At 39.9% G+C, this 27,459-nt stretch overlaps 1 protein-coding gene across 1 annotated transcript in view; it reads left to right on the top strand.

Annotated features, from left to right (window-relative positions):
• The first annotated feature begins 18,025 nt into the window (after positions 1-18,025).
• The window catches only part of FMN2 (formin 2), a 356,215-nt gene continuing 346,781 nt past the window's right edge, over positions 18,026-27,459 (top strand). Inside the window, exon 1 of the mRNA XM_057315375.1 lies at positions 18,026-19,831. Coding sequence (XP_057171358.1) covers positions 18,235-19,831 — 1,597 coding nt within the window. The 5' untranslated portion in view covers positions 18,026-18,234. The remainder of the gene's footprint in view (positions 19,832-27,459) is intronic.

Raw genomic sequence — 27,459 nt, forward strand, 5'->3', positions numbered from 1 at the left:
TTTTTTTTTTTCAAAGTAGGCTCGATGCCCAGTATAAGGCTTGAACTCACAACCCTGAGATTAAGAGTTGCATGCTCTACTGACTGAGCCAGCTAGGCACCCCATGAAAGTTCTTTATCAGATATGTGTTTTTGCAAATATTTTGTCACTGCTTGTGGCACATCCTTTGATTATCTTAACAGTCTTCCACAAAAACTTTTTAAATTTTAATAAAGTCTAAATTTATCATTTTTATCTTTCATGAAATGTAACTTTTAAATTATACCTAAAAACTCATAGCCAAACCCAAGGCCATATAAATATTCTTCTGTTTTCTTATAGAAGTTTTGCAGTATTATGTTTAATATTTAGTCCTATAATTATAAAGTAACAGAAAAAATATTGATTTCTGTTCCCAGGCCCTGGCACAGAGCTCCTAAGATGGTTGTAATTTCTTAAGTGATAAGAATATCTGACATAGAGCTCCCAAATCCCTTGGAATTTCATGGGTGATAAAAATGTGTTTTGTTCTAATGAAAGAACCATATCGTTGGGCTCCTGGATGGAGCTGATCACCAGAAAGACCAAGCAATCATTAGAAGTTTGAAACTTTCAGTCCTACCTCCCATCTCCAGAAAGAGGCTGGAATTGGACTTAGTAACAGATCATGCCTATGTGATGGAGTCTCCATAAGAATCCCAAAAGCATGGGATTCAGAGAGTTTCCAGGTTGGTGAATACATCTACATGGCAGGAGGATGCTGCACCTTGACTCTACGGGGGCAGAAGCTCCTGCATCCAGGACCCTTCTGGACCTTGTTGTATGTATCTCTTCATCTGGATGTTTATCTGTATCCTTTATTATATAATGAACCTATAATGTAAGAACATGTTTCCCTAAGCTTTCTGAGCTGTTCTAGCAAATGATTGACCTGATGAGGGGATTGTAGAAACCTCTGATTTATAACCAGGAGGTCAGAAGCACATATATTACTCAGTGCTCATCATGGTAAGTGCACTTTTAATCCCCCCCACCTATTTCATTCATCCCCCCATCCCTCTCCCCCTGGCAACTACCAGTTTTTTCTCTATATTTAAGAGTCTAGGATTTTTGTTTGCCTCTTTTTTCTTTGTTTTGTTTCTTAAATTCCACCTGAGTGAAATCATATGGTATTTGTCTTTTTCATGTGGTCTGCAAACAGTAAAAGTTTGACTTTTTCCTTACCAATTAGGATTCCTTTTATTTCTTTTTCCCCTCCCCTCTCCTTTTATTTCTTTTTGTTGTCTGATTGCTGGGGCTAGAACTTCTAGTACTATGTTGAATAAAAGTGGTAAGAGTGGACATCCTTGTCTTGTTCCTGATCTTAGGGGGAAAGCTCTCAGTTTTTGACTACTGAGGGTGACATTAGTTGTGTGTTTTTCATATATGGTCTTTATTATGTTGAGTTATGTTCCCTGTAAACCTACTTTGTTCAGGGTTTTTTTTTTTTTAATCATGAATGGATGTTGTAGTTTGTCAAATGCTTTTTCTGAATCTATTGAAATGACCATATGGTTCTTATCCTTTCTTTTATTGATGTGATGTATCACATTTCTGAATGTGATTAATTTGCAAATATTGAACTACACTTTCAACCCAGGAACAAATCCCTCTTGATCATGGTAAATGATTTTTTAACTGTATTATTGAATTCACCTTCCTACTATTTTTATTGAGGAATTTTGCATCCATGTTCATTAGAGATATTGGCCTGTAGTTCTTTCAGCGTTGTCTTTATCTGGTTTGGTATCAAGATAATGCTGGCCTTATAGAACAAATTTGGAAGTTTTCCTCCCTCCCCTTTTTTGAGGGGGAATAGTTTAAGAAGAATAGGTATTAACTTTTTTTTTAAATGTTTGGTAGAATTCACCTATGAAGCCCTCTCATCCTGGACTTTTGTTTGTTGGGATTTTATTATGATTATGATTATTAATTCAATTTCTTTACAGTTTGCTCAAGTTTTCTAGTTCTTCCTGTTATAGTTTTGGTAGTTTGTATGCTTCTAGGAATTTATCCACTTCTTCTAGGTGTCCAATTTGTTGACATATAGTTTTTCATAACATTCTCTTACCATTGTTTGTATTTATATGCTGTTAGTTGTTGTGTCTCTTTTGTGATTTTATTTGAGTCACTTCTCTTTTTTTCCTTATAAGTTTGGCTAGGGGATTATTAATTTTGTTGACTTTTAGAAAAGAACCAGCTTCTGGTTTCATTGATTTCTTGTCTTGTTTTTTTGTGTTTTTTTGTTTTGTTTTGCTTTGTTCTTTAGTTTTGATATCATTTATTTCTGCTCTAATATTTATTCCTTCCTTCCTTGTGCTTGTTTTAGGTTTTATTTGTTGTTCTTTTTCTAATTCCTTTAACTGAATAATTAGGTTGCTCATTTGAGATTTTTCATTCTTCTTGCAGTAGGCTTATACTGCTATAAACATCCCTCTTAAAATCACTTTTGCCACATCCCAAAGGTTTTAGACCATGTGTTATTATTTTTATTTGTTTTCATGTACTTTTTAAAAATTTCTTCTTTTATTTGCTGGTTGATGCATCCATTGTTCAGTAGCATGTTGTTTAACCTCCATGTATTTGTGGTCTTTCCAGATTTTGTCTTGTGGTTGACTTCTAGTCATGGTATGACTTCAACATTCTTGAATTTGTTGAGGCTAGTTGTGTGGGCTAATATGTGATCTGTTCTGGAGAATGTTCCATGTGCACTTGAAAAGAATGGGTATTCTGCTGTTTTAGGATGGAATGTTCTGAATGTCTGTTAAATCAATCTGTTCCAGTGTGTCATTCACAGCCACTGTTTTCTTGTTGAGTTTCTGTTTGGATGATTTGCCCACCAATGCATGTAAGGTGTTAAAGTCCCCTACTATTATTGTATTACTATTTCTTAGTTCCTTTACATTGGTTATTAATTGTGTCATGTATTTGGGCGCTTCCATGTTGGGGTCATAAATATTTACAATTGTTATATCTTCCTGTTGGATTGTTCCCTTTATTATTATATAGGGTCCTTTTCTGTCTCTTGTTACAGTGTTTATTTTAAAGTCTATTTTGTCCAAAATAAGTATTGCTACTCTGACTTTCTTTTGACATCCATATGCATGATGGATATTTCTCCAGACCCTCACTGTGTCTACAGGTCTAAAATGAGTCCCTTGTAGGCAGCATATAGATGGGTCTTGTTTTTTTAATCCATTTTGTTGCCCTACATATGTCTTCTCGGTTGAGTGTTTGGTCCATTTACATTCAAATTAATTATTGATAGATATGTATTTATTGCCATTTTATTACTTGTTTTCTTATTTCTGAAGTTTTTCTCTGATTCTGGTTTCATTGATCTGCTCTATTTTTTAAATCTCTATTTCGTTTATTGCTTCTCTAATCTTTATTTTTTCCTTTCTTCTACTGGTTGTGGGCTTTTTCTTTTTCTAGCTCATTTAGGTGTAAGATTAGATTGTTTATTTGATATTTTCTTTGCTTCTTGCTATAGGCCTGAATTTCTATAATCTTACATCAAAGCATGGTTTTTGCTGCATTCCAAAGATTTTGGAACCTCATGTTTTCATTTTCTTTTGTCTCCACATATACTTTGGTTTACTCTTTGATTTCTTGGTTGACCCATTCATTGTTTAGTAGCATGCTATCTAACCCCCATGTATTTGCCTTCTTTCCAGATTTTTTTCTTGTGGTTGACAACTAGTTGAACACTGTGTGGTCAGAAAAGATGAATGATATGATTTCTATCTTTTTTAATTTATTGAGACTTGTTTTGTAACCAAACATGTGACCTATTCTGGAGAATGTTTCATGTGCACTTGAAAAGAATCTGTTCTGCTGATATGGGATGGAATATTCAGAATAGATCTGTTGGATCCATCTGGTCCAATGTGTCACTGAAAGCCATTATTAACTTGATTTTCTGTCTGAATGATCTATCCATTGATGTATGTGGGGTGTTTAAGTTCCCTACCACTTTTTATTACTGTTGATTATTTCCTTTATGTTCATTAATAGTTGCTTTAATGTATTTGGGTGCTCCCATGTTGGGTGCATAAATATTTACAGTTGTTATATCTTCTTGTTGAATTGTTCCCTTTATTATTATATAACAATACATAATATCATTGTACTTCTTTGTCTCTTGTTATGGTCTTTGTTTTAAAGTCTATTTTGTCCAACATAAGCATTGGTACCCTGGCTTTCTTTTCACTTCCCTTTGCAAAATAAATGCTTTTCCATCTCTTCCCTTTCAATCTGCATGTGTCATTGGGTCTGAAATGAGTCTCTTGTAGGCAGCATATGGATGAGTCTTTTTTAAAAAAATTCATTCAGTCACTCTATTTCTTTTGATTGAGAGTTTAGTCAATTTACATTCCAAGCAATTATTGATAGGTATGTATTTACTACCATTTTCTTACTTGTTTTATGGTTGTTTTTGTAGTTCTTCTTGTTCCTTTCTTCTCTTGTCCTCTTCCCTTGTGGCTTGGTGGCTTTCTTTAGTGATATGCTTGGATTCCTTTCTCTTTATTTTTTGTATGTCTATTACAAGTTTTTGATTTGTGATTACCATCAGGTTTATATATAATATCATACATACATACAGGCTATATGTACAGCAGTCTATATTAAGTTGATGGTGACTTAAATTTGAAATGATTCTAACAATGCTAAATTTTGTTCCCCACAACACACATTTTATGTATATGGTGTCGTACTTTGCATCCTTTTATTTTGTGGGTCCCTTGACTGATTTTTATAGATCTGATCAATTTTATTGCTTTTGTGCTTTAGACTCCATACTGATTTTGTAAGTGATTTATCAATTACTTTTGTTGTGTTTGTATATACCTGTGAAATTTTTCCTTTCCTAATTTTGTTACTCCTTGTTATTTCATTTTCTTTCCACTCAAATAATTCCCATTACCATTTCTTGTAAGGTTGGTTTCATGTGATGAATTCCTTTAACTTTAGATTTTTCTGGGAAACTCTCTCTCTCTCCTCCTCCTTCTTCTTTTTAAGATTATTTATTTATTTATTTATTTATTTATTTATTTATTTATTTGACAGAGAGAGAGAGAGAGATAGCCAGCAAGAGAGGGAACACAAGCAGGGGGAGTGGGAGAAGAAGAAGCAGGCTCCCAGTGGAGGAGCCCGATGTGGGCTCGATCCCAGGACTCTGGGATCATGCCCTGAGCTGAAGGCAGACACTTAACGACTGAGCCACTCAGGTGGTCCTTTATCCCTTCTTCTATTCTGAATGATAGCCTTGCTAGATAGAATATTCTTGGTTGCAGATTTTCTTCCTTTTAGCACTTTGAATATATCATGCCACTCTCTTCTGGCCTGCAAAGTTTCTACTGAAAAATCAGTTCATATCTTTCTGCAGTTTTCTTTGTATGTAAATAGCTTCTTTTCTCTTGCTGCTTTAAAATTCTCTCTTTATCACAACTTTTTTCCATTTTTATTATTATATGCCTTGATGTAACATGGTTAATTTTTTGGAGGGCCATGTGAGCCTCCTGGATCTGGATTTTTGTGTCCTCTCACAGATTAGGAAAATTTTCAGCTATTACTTCTTCAAATAAATGTTCTGCTCCCTTTTCTCTCTCTTCTCTTTCTGGGACCCCTGTACTGTGAATGTTACTATGCTTAATGATATAGCTGAATTTCCTTAACCTATTCTCATTTTTTTATTATTTCTTTTTTTTTCTTTTTCCTGTTCTGTAAGATTGGCTTCCATTACTCTGTTTTCCAGCTCACTGATCTGTTCGTCTGCTGCCTCTAGTCTACTATTTATTCCCTCCAGTGTATTTTTCTTTCAGTTATTGAGTTCTTCATCTCTGATTAGTTCTTTTTTATATTTTCTATCTCTTTGTTGAAGGTCTTATTGAGATCCTCCACTCTTTTCTCAAGTCCAGTAAGTATCGTTATGACCATTGCTTTGAATTCTGTATCAGAGAATAAGCATATTGCTTATCCCCATTTTGAATAGCTCTTTTGCTGTGATTTTATCCTATTCTTTTATTTGGGACATATTCTTCTGTCTCCTCATTTTGTCTAACTCTCTGTATCAATGAGAAGCTTGTAGTACTGCTCTGGATGGATTCCTACCAGGGAGGGGAGTTGGATGGGATAGACTGGCAGGAGAACTCAAGTGCAGGGTGTGCACTCTTAGTAAGGTTTGCGCCCATATGCTTGTGGAAAGTGACCTGGAGCCACCTTGGTGGGACTCCTGCTGAGCAGGTTCCATGGGGTAGATCTACAAGAGAACATGGAGGCAGGGCACGAGGTGTTAGTAAGCTAGGTGAAGAGTGTCTGTGTTGGTTCTTGCAGGTGTCTGGGTATCTGCACTGGAGTGTGAGGGAAAGAAATGACACCTGCCAGCTCTTTCGTTCTTAGAGAATTCTAAAAATCCCTGCCCCTCTAATGTACATTCTGAGATTAGTAAATAAATCTCCTTCCCTTATACTTCAGGAGCTTTCAAAACACTGTTTCTTTTTTTTTTTTTTAAAGATTTTATTTATTGATTTGACAGAGATAGAGACAGCCAGCGAGAGAGGGAACACAAGCAGGGGGAGTGGGAGAGGAAGAAGCAGGCTCATAGTGGAGGAGCCTGATGTGGGGCTCGATCCCATAACACCAGGATCACGCCCTGAGCTGAAGGCAGACGCTTAACCACTGTGCCACCCAGGCACCCCCTCAAAACACTGTTTCTATGCTATATATCCATTGGGTTGTTCATTACGCTGTCTGTTCAAGGGTGGGGACTGTTTCTCATCACCCTCCAGTTCTCCCAGAGTGCAGCCTGCTATTTTTAAAGTTTTCAGCATCAAGCCTCACTGAGTGTAAACACTCATGAAGTTAAGCACTTTTGGTTTTCAAAGCCAAATGTTAGGGAAATTCATCTTTCTGGTGCAGGTCCCCCATGTCTGGAGTACCTGGTGTGGGGTCTATTCCTCTTCTTTCTCCATGCTCCTGGTGTTCCTCTGATTTGTGTTTAGTCTCACAGGTTAGTGTGGCTCCTGACTGCATTTCTGCCCTTCTTACCATTTTTGATGTGGACTCCTCTGGATGATTAATGATGGACAATATGTTCTGCCAGCCTTTGGGTCATTTTCTGGGTTAGGTTCACTGATGTCAGTATTATCTAGGTGTATCCATGGGTCAAGGTAAGCCTATGATCCTCCTAGTCCACCATCTTCCCCAGAAGTCTCTCATTATAGGTGTAAGGTCTGTGTGTACATTTTCCTGGTTATTTTGTTTTGCATATGGAAGTCCAATTGTTCCAGCAGTTTGTTGAAAAGACTCTTTTCTCCATTGAATTGCCTTTGTTCTATGTCAAAGATCAATTACCTGTATTTATGTGGATCTATTTCTGGGCTCTTTTTTCTGTTGTATTAATCTATATGTCTATATGTTTATTCTTTTTAGTAATACCACACTATCTTAATTACTGTAATTTATAGTAAGTTTTTTGCCTTTCATACAAACTTTGGAGTTAGTTTGTCAATATCCACAAAATGCCTTGCTGAAATTTTGACTAGAACTGGCTGAATCTATAGACCTAGTTGGGAAGAACTGATATCTTAATAACATTGGGTCTTTCAATCCATGAACAGAGTATCTACTTATATAAATCTCAACTTAGATACATTAAATAATGAAAGAAGTTTATTTACTCATGTAACTGGAAATTTCCAAAGTGATATAGCCTTCAGGAACAATTTCACATAATGTTCACGTTATTACCCTAGGACACATCTGCAGAAGTTAGATTTGCCCTTAGTGGGGCAAAATTGACCCACCATGGTACTAAATTGACCTCCAGCATTCCAGGCCTCTTATCCATTTACTAATCAGAGAGGAAGAACTCAGTAACTGAAAGAAAAATACACTGGAGGGAATAAATAGTAGACTAGAGGAAGCAGACGAACAGATCAGTGAGCTGGAAGACAGAGTAATGGAAACCAATCCTACAGAACAGGAAAAAGAAAAAGAATAATAATAAAAAAGAGAATAGGTTAAAGAAATTCAGTTATATCATGGATAGAAGAAATTATAGCCCTGGTCCTATATCCATTTTGATTTGAACTACCAAAGGTTATGTGCACATTCTTGAAATAGTATTTCTTTATTAAGTCACATATTCCTCTCCACATACTAGATAAGGGGCAAGGGTGAAGTCAGCTTCCCTGGAAGCCCATGGATTTCTAAATGGAAACTGGGTACTATTTTATGATGCTATGGAAGAAATCATATATACAACTATAGCATGAAATTGAAAAGGTAGTGACCAGATTATTTAGGGTAATGTAAAGTAATGGACGGATTTTACACAGGAATGTGAAATGATTAGATCTGCACATTAGAGTTTTTTTTTTCCTGTGGTCCACTTGGAATGAATTGAAGTTCACATGCTTTGAGGTAGATTACTGAGGAAGCTGTGACAGTGGTCCTGGATAGAGAAGCTAAGCTCTGAGATTGACTGTGGCTGTGGCAGGGAGGAGAGCAGATTTGAAGGAAGTTTAGGATTTTAAGAACACTCCAAATAAGCACTTAAAATGACTTTTTGGTTTCTCTAACTGACAATCTCATTGGTCAGGGAATAAATAATATTAGAGCATATGGTTGGGGCAGGGTGGGGTATAGTTGGTGAATTATTTGGGAAATGTTGGATGCAGAATATCTTTGCGTCAACCTAAAGGATATATGAAGTAGGGAAGTGGATTTGGGGATGTATTATAGTTAGACTGGGGGCAGAGACAGAGTAGTTATCACCATATATGAAGAGATTAACACCAAAGACAGCAGGATTCAAGTAGACTAAAATTTTAATAAAGAATTAGAAGTAGGGAAGGGAAGCAAAAGCAAAACTGAACTATTGAGACCTCCTCAAAATAAAAAGCTTCTGCACAGTGAAGGAAGCAATCAATGAAACTAAAAAGCAACTGACAGAACAGGAGAAGATATCTGCAAATGATATATTCAATAAAATCTATAAAGAACTTATCAAACTTAGGGTGTTTGGGCTCAGTTGGATAAGCGTCTGCCTCCTGCTCAGGTCTTGATCCCAGGGTCCTGGGATCGTGCCCCACATTGGGCTCCTTGCTCAGTGGGGAGCCTGCTTCCCCCTCTCACTGCCACTCCCCCTGCTTGTGCCTTCCCCCCAGCAAATAAATAAATAAAATCTTTTTTTTTAAAGAACTTATCAAATTCAACACCCCAAAACCAAATAATCCCGTTAAGAAATGGCAGAAGTGAAATAAATCAATCAAGAGAAAGACAAATACCGTATAATTTCACTTATATGTGGAATTTCAGAAACAAAACAGATCAACATGGGGAAGTGAAGAAAAAATAAAATAAGATAAAAACTGAGAGGGAGGCAAACCATAAGAGACTCTTAACTACAGGATACAAACTGAGGGTTGCTGGAGGGGAGATGGGTGGGGGGATGGGATAATTGGGTGATGGACATTAAGGAACACTTGATATAATGAACACTGGGCGTTATATGCAACTGATAAATCACTAAATCCTACCCCTGAACCTAATAATACACTCTATGTTAACTAAATTGAATATAAATAAGTAAAAAAAAGAAATGGACAGACGACATAAATAGACATTTTTCCAAAGAAGACATCCAGATGGCTAGCAGACACATACAAAGACACTCAACATCTCTCATCATCAGGGAAACACAAATCAGAACCACAAGGAGATACCACCTCACACCTGTCAGAATGGCTAAAATTAACACAGGAAACAAGAGATATTGGTGAGGATGCAGAGAAAGGGGAACCCTCTTACACTGTTGGTGGGAATGCAGACTGGTGCAGCCACTCTGGAAAACAGTAGGGAGGTTCCTCAAAGAGTTAAAAATAGAGCTACCCTATGACCCAGCAATTATACTACTGGATATTTTCCCAAAGGATACAAAAATACGATTTGAAGGGGCACATGCCCCCCCCCCCCAGTGTTTATAGCAGCACTATCAACAGTAGTCAAATTATGGAAAAAGTCCAAATGTCCATTTACTGGTGAATGGATAAGGAAGATATGGATATATAGATATAGATATAGATATAGATATAGATATAGATATATAATGGAATAGTACTCAGTCACCTAAAAAAATGACATCTTGCCATTTGCAACAACATGGATGGAACTAGAGGGTATTATGCTCAGTGAAATGAGTCAGTCAGAGACAAATACTTATATGTGGAATTTCAGAAACGAAACAGATGAACATGGGGAAGGGAAGGAAAAATAGCAAAAGATAAAAAGAGAGGGAAGCAAACCGTAAGAGACCTTAATATAGAGGACAGACTGAGGGTTGCTAGAGGGGAGGTAGGTAGGGGAATGGGGGAACTGGGTGATGGGCATTAAGGAGGACACTTGATGTAATGAGCACTGGGTGTTACATGTAAGTGATGAATCACTAAATTCTACTCCTGGAACCAATACTACACTAGATGTTAACTTGTATTTAAATTAAAAAAATTGAAAACAAGAAGAACAAAATTGGAAGCTAACTTTAAAGACTATATTATTTATTTAAGTTAAATGTTAAGTAAAGTACTTATAGCTCTTATTCTTTAATGTGACTAACAGTATCAATCAATCCTTGTTTGTTACAATTTTAATGTTCTAAATTGAAGGACAATTTTTTGTGCGATTTCATAAGATGTCTGAAGCAGCTGTCTCCAGATTAACAGTTGTGGTCAAGATTCTGGTGCCCAGCACCGGAAGACAAGATAAGCAGCACCTTTTCCTAACAGTCTCTTAATGAGCCTTGTCCCTGTATTCATAGAAGTAAAATTTGCTAATAAATAAGGCCTGAAGTCTCAATTTTAAGTTCTCCTGAGGGTAATCCATGAAACATGGAGGTTCACTTTTTAAACACTGCGTTAGTTTTCTAATGCTGCTAAAACACTTCACCACAAACTCAGTGCCAAGTCACAGCAACGTACTTACAGTTCTGGAGGTCTGAAGTCCTAAAATCAGTGTGTCAGCAGGAATGTTCCTCCTAGAGGCTCTGGGAAGGCATTCATGTCCTTGCCTTTGCCAGCTTCTAGAGGCCGCCTGCACTCCTTGGCCCAGGCCCCTTCCCCTTATCACTCTGGCTGATGCTTCTCTCTTCACATTTCCCTCCCTGTCACTGACTCTCCTGTCCCCCTCTTTCACTTCCAACAACCCTTGTGAATGCATTGGGCCCTCTTGGGTAATCCAGGATAATCTGCTCATCTCGGGGACATCTGCTTCTATCAGCTGAATTCCCTCTACAGCCATAATTCCCCCTCTCCACCAACATATGTACACATTCTGGTAATTAAAACATGCACATCTTTGAGGGCTGTCACATTGCCTGCCACAGTGGGTCTATGTAACCATGACAGACCTTGTGACACTTGTCTCCTGGCCTCCGCTGCTTGGATCAGGATAGATGCTCGACATTGGTGGGATAGTCTCTCGTGATGACTCAAACATCGCTCAGTACTTGAACTGTAAGATTATATGGAACCTAGCCTTACTTAGCCATTTTATTTTATTTATTTATTTTTAAGATTTTATTTATTTATTTGACAGAGAGAGAGAGATAGCCAGTGAGAGAGGGAACACAAGCAGGGGGAGTGGGAGAGGAAGAAGCAGGCTCCCAGCAGAGCAGGGAGCCCGATGCGGGGCTCGATCCCAAACTTCTGGGCTGAAGGCAGACGGCAGACGCTTAACGACTGAGTCACCCAGGCGCCCTGCCATTCACTCTTTAAATTCATTTTTTACTAATGGTTTTGAGGAGGTACAATTTAAATATGATAAATTCACCAGTTTTAATTCCATGATGTCCTAGTATATTTACAGAATTCTATAACCACCACCATGACCTCATTTTAGAACATTTCTGCCTCTCACCCCAAATGAAATTACGCTCATTTACAGTCAGTCTCTGTTTCTGCCTCAGCCCCAGGCAACCACCTGTCTACTTTCTGTCTCTACAGAATTGCGTGTTCTGGACATTTCTTATAAATAAAGTCGTAAAAGACATGGCCGTTTTCTATCTAGCACTTTCACTTAGCGTGATTTCCCCCAGTGCAGTGTTTTGCGGTTTGTCTATATGCTAACAGGTATCAGCACTTCTTAACACCATTGCTGAGTGGTATTCCATGGGATGGATATAGCCCATTTTCTTTATCTGTTTTCGAAAACATTAATTTTTACTATTAGATCATGAAAATGTATTCTAGCTCAGAAAATGTACTCAGGAACCTTCCGGATGCAGTCGGATCGAGGGACCAGGAGAGCCTTATGTTTGTCTTTCGTTATAGTTGGGAATTCTTGGATTAACATTTTCCTTGAAGAGGACTCAAAGTTCAACTCAGTCTGAATCTTCTGGTTGGGAGGCCTGGGTACACTGACTCTGGGCTCATTTCTCTGAACTCACATGTCCACATCTGTTACAGATAAAATCTAGCATTTAGGGGTAGGAAAACTCTAGACCAACAGAGAAACATTCACCTCTTGAGGGTGGTGTAAGTATGGGATCTTTGTTGCCAGGAAGACAACAGCTCAGAACACCTAACAACAGAACTTGAAAATATCCCACTTCTCATGCCTAGCAGGCCTTCTCAGTCTCGGTGAATTAACAAGTCTGCCTTTTTGTGTTTCTAGGATTTCTCAGCTGTCAGAGTTCTGGAAATATGTGGATTACAGAACTGGCTCTTATTTCCTTTGTTCAACATTTATTGAGCACCTATTATGTGCTAGGCCATTTGTATACATGGTCAATTAAATCCTTGTAATAATCTTATAAAGTAGCTACTATTATACTTATTTTACAGATGGAGAAATTGAACCTCAGAGAGATTAAGTCATTTGCTCCAAGTTACCCAGGCCAAATGGTAATCAAGATTTGAACCCACTTGATCTAAGGCCAATTCTCCATACACACTAACAAGCTGCTTTGAACATGCAGCTTTAAAAAAAGGAGGTGGAATTTAATTTATTACGGTAGGATGGTGATGGAGGAAGTAGGAGATAGTTAAAACAGGTTTTTCCCAGTGGTTTTAGGGACAGAGGCTTGATAACTATCAGAATCATGGTGGGAGGGTGGGATCAGGGGAAGAGGTGCTCACCTGGTCAGTTTGAACGTGCTTCCGAGGTGATTCTATTAATCTCGGTTCCCCTAGTCCATACCATTGCTTGGTTCATACCCTAGTTACGAAAATAATTGTAAGGATCAGATAGTTCTTAAAAGATAGTAAATAATTAATACTTCATTCTGTTGTGATGAAAATAAGTGATAAGTGGAGATATTAAATATTAAGAGACTTCCCAGGAACTTAGATGCTGTGAAAGTAGGGTCATAGATTCTGAGGCATAGAACTAAAATACTTGGCTTTTTAACCTTGATTTACACATTTTCCTCTGCTCCAATATTTTTCTCACACATTTTGCTCCTTTGAACCCTTCTTAACCTCTACTTCTCATCACAAATGTCAAGCCTGTGGAGACGACTGCCCTGGTCACTCACTTTAAAGTAGGTTAGTCCTATTCTTAAAGCACCTGTTTTTAATTTCCACAACACGATCAGATCACCGTTCGTAATTACACCGTTTATTGACTTGTTCAAGGTCTGTCTTACCTCATGCTTTATGCTGTAAATTCCCTGAGGGCAGAGAACAAGACTGTTTTAATCACCACTGCTAGAGTAGTGCTAAGCACTCAGAGAATCTCAGCGAAAAAAATCTGTAACTTAATGAAGTGATGGATGTTAACTAAACCCAGTGTGGTAATCATTTTGCAATATATGTTGTACACAAACTTACATGGCATTGTACGTCAATTATATCTCAATAAAATTGGCATTAATTTGTTACAAATTAATAAAAAATGAATTAACAATATAATTAATATGACTCTTGACTTCGGCTCAGGTCACAATCTCAGGGATCCAGCCCTGTGCTGGGCTCTGCGCTGGGGGGGGGGGGGGGGTCTCCTTGAGGACACTCCCTCACCCCAGCTCGCACACTCTCTCTCTAAAATAAATAAATAAACTTTAAAAAAGTGTAGTCATAGACACTGATGAATTAATTCCCAGTAAGGAGTCCAATCACTTCGCCCTGAAATTCTGATGACAGCCGTCTGTATACTGTTACTGAGAGCCTGGTCGTTGGGAGTAAAGTTTTCCCATTTCCCAGACAGCAGCCTGAAGTCCTGTTTGTAGGGGGCGGGGCTAAAGCGCCCACACAGGTGAGTGAAATAAAATCTCCCACCAGCGTTTTCCTGCTCTTCTGACGAAAGTGAAGCTGAGGCAAATCATGCCAAAACCGCTGCGTTGTGTTGAAAAAAAAAAAAAAAAAAAAATCCAGCAACCAGCTATTTTCTAGAGAGGAATAAATTACTTGAGGGTAATTCTCTGGAAAGATCTTCAGTGAGAGATGTGAGTTTCAAATTTCTTTTGAATTACTTGTGATCAGAACAAGTCCCTCTTAATTTCTGTGAGAAAGAGCAAAGGTTTAAGCTATTTGTTTCATAAAGAGCTGGCAAGCCATTGCCCCTTAACGGAAACATTTCTTTTTCTCCTCTTCACCTTTTTTTTGGTCTTTTACCTGAAATTTCCTGGTTAGCATTTGGAGGTAATTCATTGATAGACCCGTTCCTTTTTCTTTAGGAGGGTGACTTTGAGGAAAACAACACATTCTTTGCTAATAATTTCTTTTTTTTCCTGTTCCCTCTCTTCCTTTAAAAGCCTTCCCTTTTCTGCAGCCTGATGGAGTTTCTTTCTATTTGTCAGATGACATACTATCCAATTTATGAATTGCTGAACGAAGCCAATTTAATCTTTAAATGTAATTCAATGAATTTCATTTAATATCATATTGTGATAATTAGATTGGCTCTTAAATTTGAAGAGAAAATGCTGACCCGTAGAATTCAATGTAAAAGCATCTTTTAAAAATATAAATTGTGAGGGTTTTGAGGAGCAGTGTGATTCAAACCAATATTAAGTTCATCATCTGGAAAATGCATAGACTAACGTGTATTAGGACAAACACATAGGTATGCATGCTTTTTGTGGTGTTTTGGTTTAATGAAAATCCATATGTTTGGCCTAATTTTTGTGGACAGCCCTTATTTTAGTAGTAAAGGCAGAGAAAAGATTACCAAAACCAGAGTGCTCAGTGGAATAGTTTTCTTTCTTCTGTCCATATTTATGCCAAGGCTGCTTATTCATTTACTGCTTATTGAGTGGTATTAACCATTATATGATTTTAATTTCAAAGACTCTGGGAAATTCACACATTCTTGCAACCCACGTTCTTATACCACATTTTAGTATGAAAAATTTCAAACATACAGAAGAGTGGAAACAATTTTACAGCAATAGCATGTATCCATCACCTAAATTATACAATGAAAATTTAAATATACTTGCTTTATTATGTTATCTATCCATCCATTAAAGCATTTTAATTTTTTGATGCATTTTTGAGTAGGTTGCAGATCTCAATACGTTTATCCCAATTACATTCACGTATGCATATTATGAACTGGAGTTCAACATTTGTTTAAAATTTTTCCAACCTACTTATATTATTTTTAAAGTCCATATCCAATTGCCTCTATTGGAAAATGGGTAGCAACTAATTTTCAATACTTTTTTTGGTGACCTCTTTGGAATGCTAATACTAAAGACCTTGACCAACAGTTATGCTCCATTACGTTCTTGAATAAAGAGGCTGTTTCTTTTCTGTATGCTGGTACTTAGTATTTGGCCAGGAACAAGATAGGATCTCTAATTGTTAAATGTGTTTTTTTGCAGCTACAGATAGGATATCTTGTCTTGATCAAATGGAGTTAAGTTTAGGCCATGTCCCAGGCATCTTTGGGATTATAAATACTGTTTGCCTTCATGATGCTCATACTAGCCCATGAAAGAATAAACTATGTAGTGTTGTTTGTTACAAGAATTTGGAACCTAAATCTGTGGGTTCAAGTATTGTCTTTGCTGCTACGTGACCTTGGACAAATCTTGCTTGAGCTTATTCATTTATTAAATTGGATTGAGGGTACCTACCTACATTTGATGCCCACACGTGCATTTCCAACTAGCCTTCGCATGCAGAACTTTGTTGTCTGTGACCTGCAACACAATTGTCATCTGTTATTTCACATTCAAAGGATGCGAAAGCATCAGCAGTCTTCACTCTCCTTTTCCTCTCTCCTGTCCTCCTTCCTTGCCTTCATGTCTCCTTTTTTTAAATCTCTGGAACTTAAATATATTACAGAAGTAAATAGTAAACAAAAAAACCCCCCAAACAGTTCAGAGTCAAAGATGTCTTGTCAAGGAAAGGGCAAAAATAAAAATCCATAGTACCTCAGTGTTCAAAGAGGCAGAAAATTCTAAAAGCCTTGGGCAAATTGTGCCCTCTGAGGAGGCTACATTCTAGAAGAGAGCAGTCTTGTGAAAGAAGGGGAAACAAAGGGTTTTCAAGCACTCCAGAACTGTTGAGACACAGGAGTGTTACCCTGCTAGAGTTATTAGAGTTGATTTCTCCAAACCATTTACTCAAAAAGGCCACCTAAAATGACTGGCTGCCTGACTTTTAAATTATCTATTTTTAAGAACATAATTTGAAACATGCTAGTAATTATTGCTACATATACTTTAAACATCAAAGATTTAGAGGACCGTTTTTTTGTTTGTTTGGTTTTATTTATTTTTTATTTTTAAGATAAAAATGGAGGTTTAAAATATAGTTCACAACATGCAAAGGAACATTTGCTTGCTGCATTTAAATTGCATTGTAATATGTAGTGCTTTTCCCTCCTTTGGGCTTATTTAAAGTGAGCCGACTAAAATGTCGGATAGCTACTCCATATTTTCGCAGTGCATCTCAAGTACTCGTAACATGGACTAATGCTGCTCCAATCTCTTTGAGCTTCTATGATGCTTAAAAATGCTTTTTAAACATGGGTAACTAAATTTCCTGAGTAACACTGACAAGATTTACAATGAAAGAAATTTTTATATAAATACAGGAACCAGAATGTTAAAAAACTCTGTTGGAGTAAACTGTTACAAACTTTTATAATAGAGGCAAGGACGAAGTTAGTCTTGAAAGGTTTGCTTGGGAAGCCGTGGTTTACACCATAACATCTGATTTCATGTGTTTGTGCCGAGAGTGTTTCCTTTTTATATGCAACAACAATAGGAGCATGTTTAATATTGATGAGTTTGACCTCCTGGGAATTATAGAATATGTACCCTTTTGGAATACAAATGCTATTTGATTTATATGGTAAATACATAGAATTTTGGAGATTAGCATTTTAATCAACTCTAATCTAGGATTTTTTTTAATTCTCTCACCTTGCCATTTTGTCAAAGGAAGTTTGAAAAATGAATTTTTGAAATGGCAGCTAATGTTCTCTCACGTAGATAGACGCAAGGTCTGCATCCAACATAAAAGCAGCACTATAGGTAGTAACCTCTCCTAACCCGTACGCTCAAGCTCATGAACACTGCTCAAGACGATCAGTTATTTAAAAAACAACCCATTCATTCAACAAATATTTACCGAAGAGCCATGCTTCTGCAGGCACGTTGGGGGAGGGGTTGGGTAGGATATATGGCCTCGATACCGTAAGCACCTCCAAACTGGAATGCGGCTTCAGTTTTTCCCCGTTTAAAAATTCTCTTTTTTGTTTAACTTTCGTCATTGCAGGTCCCGGAGCTTTGAAGTTCCTTGTGTATCTGCCAGCGGACGAACTTTTTCCACCGGGACAATGCATTCGGTTCACACGGTGGAGGTGGAAGTGCCCGAGATAGAGCAAACATTTTTCGCGCCCCGCTTCGGTGAGGAGCCAAGCGACGGCGGAGGGGCCGGCGGCGGCCATTGGGGGGCCAGGCCCGGACTGCGTTCTGCGCAGCCATTGGCTGGCTCTGAGTGCTGCACTGAGCATGTTCGAGCCCCGCTTGCTCTGGGCTGCAGGCGCAGCCACGGCAGCCGCGGGAGCAGGCGCGCATTGTGCAAAGAGGCGGCAGATGCGAGCAGGGCCAGCCCCACGCGCGTTGGCCTCCTCGCCCAGAGGCCTGCCCGGCGGCCTGACTGGCCCCCGTGCCTCCCCCTGTGCGGGCTGGGGGCCAAGGAGGGCCGGCATGGCCTGAGTGTTGGACGCGCCTCGGCTGAGCAGCGGGATTGCAACATGGGGAACCAGGATGGGAAGCTGAAGAGGAGCGCAGGTGATGCCTTGCACGAAGGCGGAAGCAGCGCAGAGGATGCTGTTGGGCCCAGGGATGTGGAAGCCACAAAGAAGGGGAGCGGGGGCAAGAAGGCGCTGGGCAAGCACGGCAAGGGGGGAGGGGGTGGCGGCGGGGGGGAGCCGGGCAAGAAGAAGAGCAAGTCGGAATCTAGAGCCTCAGTGTTTTCCAACCTGCGGATCAGGAAGAACCTGTCCAAGGGGAAGAGCACCGGCGGCTCCCGCGAGGATGTGCTGGACTCCCAGGCCCTGCAGACCGGGGAGCTGGACAGCGCGCATTCTATGGTCACCAAGACTCCAGACCTCAGCCTCTCGGCAGACGAGACAGGCCTATCGGACACCGAGTGTGCTGACCCTTTCGAGGTAACCCGTCCAAGTGGCCATGGACCCACTGATGCTGGGGTTGGGGGCAGGGTGGTCTTGGAGGATTTGGAAACAGCCGTGGGGATGCAGGATGGACAAAGGACCAGTTCAGGCTCGGACACGGACATCTATAGCTTTCACTCGGCCACGGAGCAAGAGGATTTGCTTTCAGACATTCAGCAGGCGATCCGCCAGCAGCAGCAGCAGCAGCAGCAGCAGCAGCAGCAGCAGCAGCAGCAGCAGCTCCAGGGCTCCGAGGAGTCGGCAGCGCCCCCCACAGCCGCCTCCCCCCAGCCCGGGGCCTTCTTGGGCCTGGACCAGTACTTGCTGGGGTCCAGCAGCGCAGCCCGGGAGGCCCCTTGCAGTCCTGACGTGGAGCAGGCTCTGTCTGCGCTCTCTGACCTGCCTGGCAGTCTGGTCACCGAGCCCCAGGTGCCTGAGCAGCCACCGCCCCCCAGCGGCCCTGGAGCCTTGGCGATGCCTGGCCTGCCTGTGGGCCAGCCCGCAGCCGCAGACTCGCCCTCCTCCACCGCCTTCCCATTCCCTGAGTCCTCACCGGGAGAGGGCTCGGCCAGAGCTGCCGGGCCAGGGGTGGGGGACACCGACGGGGAAGCCGAGGAAGATGCATTTGAGGATGCCCCCCGAGACTCTCCAGGAGAGACGTGGGGCCTGGGGGTGGAAGAGGTTCCCCCGAGGCTGGGGGCAGAGTCCGAGGGGGAGTGCAGCAGGCCCAGCGCCCCGGCAGCAGCCTCCCTGCCCAGCAGCCCGGCTCCCAGCCCACGCTGCTTCAAGCCCTACCCGCTCATCACTCCCTGCTACATCAAGACCACCACCCGGCAGCTCAGCTCGCCCAATCACTCTCCCTCTCAGTCCCCCAGCCAGAGCCCCAGGATCAAGAGGCGGCTGGAGTCCTCCCTGAGCCGGGGGCCCAGAGTTGCCCTAGTCTCAGCCGCCGCTCCAGCCAAGAAGCACCGGGCTGACAGCGGCCTCGCCTGCGGCCTCAGCCGCTCAGCCGACTGGACCGAGGAGCTGGGCAGCCGCGCGTCCCCGGCCGGGGGCTCTGCGCACCTGCTGGAACATGCGGCGGCCTCGGAGGGGAGCGGTGGGGCGCCCCCAGCGCAGGCAGCCAAGGTGTCTGGGGCACAGGCTGCGGCTGATGGTTTCCAGAACGTGTTCACAGGTGAGTGCACCCTGCAGCCAATCAGGGCCTTCCGCTGTCACCTGCTCTCCTCGCTCTCAGAAGCCTAGACCTGCTTATGGCACATCCTGCCTGCTTAGGGGAATCCTTTCAGGCCCTGCACACCAGTTTAGTAAAATTTCTGGTTTTGTCTTGTCTAGTCTTGTCTTTCCCTTTCCCTGCCACTACTACCCCTTCCCTTCCCTTTCTTTTTTCTTTTTTCTTTTCTTTTCTCTTTGTCTCTCCTTTCCTTTCCCTTTCTTTTCTTGTTTTTTCCCCTTCCTTTTCTTTTCCTTCCTTTTCTTTCTCTCTTCCTTTCTTTCTTTCTTTCTTATACAGAGAGAACAACTGTGCTGTGTCTCTCCTAAGTCATCTCAAGAAAGGGCTTCTCTATATGCTGTTCCCCATGTCCAGGGTCCCGCCAGGCTGATCAACTCTTTATTTTTTTATTTGTATTTGTATTTTGTTTTTGGCAGTTAGCTGAGCCATCATTTTCTTTCCGTCCTTATCTTCACAGCATTGAAAAGAACAAAATTGTTAATGATTCTTTGACAAGTGTCAATGTTGGAGAAACAAATGATTTATTCCAGTACCATCCAGAGGTGATCTCTGACTGCTCTAATATATGTGTGTATATGTATGTATGTAATATGGAGTTTCTATTTCTCAGCAATCTGGGTAGACTACTCATCGAAGTTAAGGGACATTCATGTTTGCTGATGCAACCAAATCTAATACATGCTATTAGAAAGTTAATAAATAATGAAATAGAATTATTACGGATAATTTTCTTTTGCTTTTATGCCCAATCAAAACAGGGAATAGCTTGGAGATAGTGAAGGTGAGAAAACCAAAAGGACATGTAATCCAACTGGTGCCTCTCTTTAGCCTTTGTTATGGATTCTGATGGGCACCATAAAAGCCCGAGCTAAGGGGTTCACTTACTTTGGTTAAAAAGCAAGTACTATAATGAGTTTATCCTTTCTTATAGGCTTATAGGTCCCAAGACTTTACCTTAAGTACCCACGGGTAGAGTGAAAGTTTATTTCCTGTTCTCTTACTTCTACTCTTAATTATTAAAGGAAATATTGACTATAAGAATTTAAGGAATGGGAAAGAATGAAAATTTATGCAATTACTGGTGGGTTTCTGATAAATATTTGAATGATTAAAAATTTAAAACGTAATTTGAAAAGCTTGACATCCTCTGTTCTATTACTTTAATAAATGGGTTATCTATAAAATGTTCATTTCTTAATGGACATGCTATTTTGGCTAAACGCCATTAATATTGTGGTAGTTACTTGTGTTTACTACATTTTTATTTTCACTTATGGTACCTTTTATTTCACATTTATAGATTCTTAAGGGTAGGCTTTTTTATTCACTTTGTTTATTTATTGCTTGCTCCCTTTCCCCCTCTCTCTCTCTTTTAACTTTTCCTCCCTTCCCTTTATTGTGTAGGTTAAAAAAGTAATGCTTATAGTCTAATACCCTTTAGATAAATTGTAAAAAATATAAAAACAAAACAAAACAAAAATATCCCTGAAAGACCATTTTTGAAAGAAGACAAAAAAGTTCTTGAGTTAGTTTTGTGAATTTAATGTTGGTGAGAGATCATGCATTTCCTCTTTACCTAGGTAATCATTCATTTTTAAATATATATATATGTATATATATGCATTTAAAAAAAAGATTTATTTATTTGAGAGAGTGCATGTGCAGGGGGAGGGGGTGGGACAGGGGGAGAGAATCTTAAGCAGACTCCCCATTAAGCACAGAGCCCAGACTTGGAGCTCGATCCCAGGACCCTGAGATAACTACCTGCCTGAAACCAAGAGTCAGTGGCTCAACCCACTGAGCCACCTGGGCCCCCTTATAAACATGTATTTTTAAATGAAAATATCACAATGATTCAGATGATCATTTATTAATATTAATGGTTGCTCTTTCTAATAGCATTAGACTTTGGATGCATATTCATTTCTTAAATTTAACAAATGTGTATGTATATATTCTGGGCACCCACATCATATCAGGCGATATGTTAGTGGCAGGGCATACAAAGGTCATTAAATCGTGGTTCTGCCCCTTCTGGGCTCCCTGAGTACACGGGAGCAATGGAGAAGTGCAGTACGGTCCTCTGCGAGCATCAAGGGTAAAGGGACTGATCTTGGCAGGGGTCAGGGAAGAGGACTTCATAGGAAGATTGATCAGAGTCCAGAAGATCATAGGCCCTAAACAGGTTGAAGATTTGTTTTCCTTAAGAGTAAACAAACAAACAAACCTTCTTCTTCTTGTTACTTGCATTGTATTTTAATTTGCTAAGTATTTCCAAATTTGAAATTCCGGACTCTTAAAGGAGTCCTGTTCAGTGAGCACCTGTGTTCTGTTGTCCTCTCCAGGGAGAATTTTTTACTATGCTGGGGAAAAGTGCAGCGTGCATTGTTTCGATATGGAAGTCACCGACTTTGTCTTTGATGTTTGGATATGGCTGGTCAGTGATCAGTAGGTATTTGTGTACCCATTTCCGTATATTTATCTCACCCACTCACTTTCTTTAAAAAAAAAAATTGACAGGTTTGACCTAATCTTGTAACTGGTGGGGAAATGCAGGTAGGTAAAGAGATGAAATGACTTTCTCAAGGTCCCACTGTGATTCATTCAGAGGCAGAGCCAGAAATAGAAGCCGAGTCTACTGATTTAAGTCTGGATGTCCTTGCTTATTACTCATTTTTGCATGTTTGGTAGGTACTGTAAGACAGCATAGAGTGAAAACTGTTTATAAAAAATACAGAATTTTAAGTCTTCAATGACTAGATTTTTCAGTTTTTGTTTTTAATAAGGTCAGCCCCTTTAATTGTTGAACATCTGGCCTTCCTTGGGCTGGAAGAGACTGATTTTTGGTCAGACTCTGCCTCGTAAGTGTTCAGGGGACTGTTCTTGTGGCGGTAGAGTGAATCCAGAATGACACATGCCCCTGTTTCTCCGGTGCTGTTTTCTAGTCGTCTGGCGTCACGTTTGGTTCTTTACCACCCTCTACAGTTTTATGGGTGTCTTGGATATTACCAGAGGCCTGAGGAACAGTGGCGTTCTTCTCAGGAAAATTGGTTTGTTTTGGCCTAAATTGGCCTGCCTTTGGATCCATCAATTGCCAGCTGCCTTTGAAGCAGGTGATCATTGTATCTATAAGCTTCCATAAACATCTTCTATTTTTAAACCATTCAATGAGGGTTGTCAGCTCCGCAGAAAGGAACAGATGTGTTTTGCTTTTTACTGCCTTCCAAATGTAGGGAGAAAATTCAAGGGGAAGAGATCTTCGTGGCACGTTTGTGTTTGTTTGGTAGATAGAAAACCATTGAGTGATGATGGAGACCAAAACTTTATTTTGTTTTAGCTGTGAGAAACCGATGATATTTTAGGGCATTGCACTGAACTATTTCCACAGTTAATTTGTTTGATGTACCTCTTTTTCAGTGTGGAGCAGAAAAAAATGGCTTCTGAAATTTGAGAGATTCCTTTGTGCATTAAGTCTAGCAGAAGCTTGTTAATAGATTTTTGCAGTTGAAGTCTGGACATGTAAAATGTTAAATTTGTGATGCTAAATAAATCACTTTTGATATAGGTATCTTTCCAAAATCAATTATGTGCTTATCTGTCCTTTTTTAAACACATGGAATCAAAGTTTAATCTGTTTTAAATGGCTTCACATCATCTTCAGGCAGCTCACCGTTACATGCTATGAAAACACTGGGGACGCCCTCAACAGCCATCGAAGTGTCAGGCTGCCAGCTCCGCTCTGCTGTTTCTGAGGTTTTGGGTCTCTGTTTCCTGACTTTTAACCTTCCTGTCAGCTATTCATTCGTAGAGCTGTCTTTTTCTCTTCTCCACCACTCATACTTCTGATTTGATTTTTCTGATCCGTTTGTTATTGGTTGGCAAATCCTATAATTGTGATGTAAAGCTTTACTTATTACACTTCTACTAAATGCCAGACGCTGTGTGGTGTATTACATAGTTATCTGTAACCCTTAGAACAGTCTCGAACTATAGCTGTTTATCTCCAGTTTCCCAATGAGCTAAGCAGGGTTCAAACAAGTGAAGTAACTCGCCTACATTAAGCTAGTAAAAGCTTCATCTAGGGTATGGACTTAGACGAGCAAATCTGTTAACGTGTATACAATAAAATCAAGTGTATCAGTGAGCTTTTAAATAACTAGCTAATTAGTGAATGGCTTACACATTAGCATTTGGATTGTATGACTCTCATTTTGGCTTTTCTAAAGGTTATCTTGAATTTTGTGTCCGTAGAGATACTCCATTCTAGGAATACAGGTTTTCTTAACATAGCTTGTTAAATGATTTGACGGTGAATTTGTTAAGGCCATTTGCTGTCATATTTCTAGCGTTAGCATCTGACCAAGGATAGATGTCCTTCACATCCAACACTTGAAGGAAAGTCAGAAATCATCCCTGATGTGCATCTGTCTTATTATAATTATTATAATGCACCTGTCTTATTATAACAGGAAAAGGGATTATATGAATGCTGTTCTTTTTCCTGCATTTTGACTTACTGGGTTCCATATATCAGATTTTGGTAACAAAAGCTTGGACTGGAAGTGCCGTTCTTAAATCATTTTAGTTTGGTCTGAAACACCCTTTCTCATGGTTTCTTTGACACTGGTTTGGATTGAAGTCAAGTTCCCCAGTGATGGGTTTTAATGACTGCTTTATGAGCTGGGCACTGGCCTACTCTGAAGTGCATTTAGGCACGAGGATGTAAGCCGTGTGTTTGACATTGAACAGGTGGTTTTAGGAGCTGTGTTTCCTTCTGATTCTACTAAAAAGGTGGGCTGAACAGACATAGTCAGGTGACGGTACAGCAGTTATTCTGCCATTATTCTAGTAATGTTTGTATCCTAGCTTTTTTAAGTGACTCTCAAGTAATCTTTTCTTACATATATGAAGCTAGAGGAGTCATTTCAAATTAATAAAGAGTAAATGAAATAGTATATTTAAAGCCACTACAACTCTGCCTGGTACGTAGGAGGCACATAGTTGGTGCTATTTGCTTTCCTCTCCTGGTTTATTGCCTAAATGTCATTGCTCAAAGTGGTCCAAAACCAAATTGGTTAAAACAAAACAAAACAAACAAGCTTGGTTAATATACCTAACCACTGTTTTATTCCCAATCATTTATGCATCATGTTTTTTTTTTCCTTTTATCATTTTCTATGATTGTGGGTTTCCTTCAGGGTTTGGATAAGGAAAGCTGGTGATGGAGGGATGGCTGTGTGATTAGGTTCAGGTGGTAATTTTTATTTATTTATTTATTTATTTATTTATTTATTTATTTTTAAAGATTTTATTTATTTTTTCGACAGAGATAGAGACAGCCAGCGAGAGAGGGAACACAAGCAGGGGGAGTGGGAGAGGAAGAAGCAGGCTCATAGCGGAGGAGCCTGATGTGGGGCTCGATCCCATAATGCCGGGATCACGCCCTGAGCTGAAGGCAGACGCTTAACCGCTGTGCCACCCAGGCGCCCCAGGTGGTAATTTTTAAAGTTGAAGTGAGGAGGAGGCAGCGGGCAGACACCCTTAGTATCCATGTTCTGCACCGCGTCTGCGTGGCAGTGCCTGGCTTTGCCGCCTTAACCGTCCACAGTTTCCTTCATAAGCTCTCAACTTCAGACAACTTAATCTGCTTACTGTTTTATGAATGTCCATTTCATTTTCCTGACTTGTGCCTTTGTCTTGAAGTTTTTACCCTTTTGGACCATACTATTTCTCTCTCTTGATTTAGCATCTGAAAGGGCTGATTAAATTCCCATTTTCATTTTTTGTGTCTTTACCAATTACCCCTAGCTGGATCCATTTATCTCAGTATCTCTGCACTTACTGTCTCCATTGTATCATGTATGCACTTCTTGGGCTTAGGGATTCTTTAGTCTTTTTTCTCACCTGTTTCTGCTTTTCCTTCCTCCTTGTATACTCACCTGATTCTGTCCATCATCTAGTCTTCTATCAACACACCCACCAATATCTTTTCCGTGCCAGCTCTGTGCCAGTGAATGTGATAGATGTTTAGCATAGGGAGGTCTTCATGAATAATTGTTTGACAATTTAAAAATCTTTACTTATTTTTTTTAAAGACTTGATTTATTTATCTTAGAGAGAGAGCACGAATTGGGGGAGGAACAGAGGGAGAGGGAGAAAGAGAATCTCAAACGGACTCTCCACCGAGTATGGAACCCTATGCAGGGCTTGATCTCATGACCCTGAAATCATGACCTGAGCCAAAACCACGAGTCGGACCCTCAGCCGACTGAGCCACCCAGGCACCCCTGCCATTACTTTTGGACAGGCAAGTCGGATATCTAGGTTTCCTATTGGTAACTTCCTACTGAATTCAAGCTGGGAAATTATTAACATTTTTGATTAGTCGAAATTAATTATTTTCATTGAGGTATGATTGAATCTGATGAAAGTAGAATGATACTTTGATAGAACTTGTTTTGAGAGAATATTTATTCCTATATTTGTTGGTTGATTTAAAAATAACAATGATAATACAGTAATTGAGCTTCCAATTATAAATTTTATTGGTAATGAAAGAAGAAGTAAGGAAATAGAGAAAATTTTATTAGTCTGTTTATTCCTGCTTTTGCGTTGTAAGTAATAACCTGATGTTAATGAAATTTAGCATTAAGGGACCATTAGGAAGAAACAAATAAGTACTGCTTGTGACTTGATAGTTATTGGGTACAATTTCAGTGGCTGAAAACTTTCCCAGGCCTTTTTTATGTTAAAAATATAGATATATGACAAATATGACTTCCAATCAATTTGAAATGCTATTTAGTAAAGCAAGGTATTATCCCATCAACATTATATAAACAGATAATGACAGTTATTGGGTGCTGTAAGAGGACTCTAACCATGCTGGAGAATTGTTACTCTTTGACACTTGCTCCTCTATGGATGAGAGAAAGGGAAACATATGTCTTCCACTTTTCCACTGGGAGGTGTTGATTGAATAGGAAAATAGCTACCACTCTTCTGTGATCCAGCCAGTTTCCACATATCCTGGACCCACTCAGAGCTGTATTTTCTGTTATACCAGAGCCATGATGGGCTGAAGACAGCCTTTTTATTTTCAGGGGGACTGGGATGATTTCTTGAAAAAATTAAGCCTGTTCGTTCTTTGTTGTAGGACCCAGTCATATAGTGGACATATATGGAAGTTAATTCTGTGTCATTTAAGTTGTTGCTTTGCATACACAGGAGGGGAAAGAATGATGTTTATCAGTAAGTTCATAGTATTGCTATGACAGTAGTTCAGGCTGAGAAGTCTTTCAATCTACCTCCCTTTATCTCACTGATTTCCTGCAAGCCCTGAGGCAATAATTTCTTACCTCTTCTTGGCACCCCGATTTCCTAGGTACAAAAACGAAGCTGCTTCGTCCGGGGCTCTTCCAACACTGAATTCTATAGAAGTGACCATTCCGGCAGTTACCTTTCCTCCTAATAGTGATACTCTGCATGTTTAGTTTTCCTTTATTGTTAGAGCTGAAGAAAATCCCTGCGCTGGAGGATCCGTTTATCCTGCGGGATAAAGATACTTTGGT

Source organism: Ursus arctos, unplaced genomic scaffold, assembly GCF_023065955.2.
Source record: "Ursus arctos isolate Adak ecotype North America unplaced genomic scaffold, UrsArc2.0 scaffold_2, whole genome shotgun sequence".
In the NCBI taxonomy this organism is placed as follows: domain Eukaryota; kingdom Metazoa; phylum Chordata; class Mammalia; order Carnivora; family Ursidae; genus Ursus; species Ursus arctos.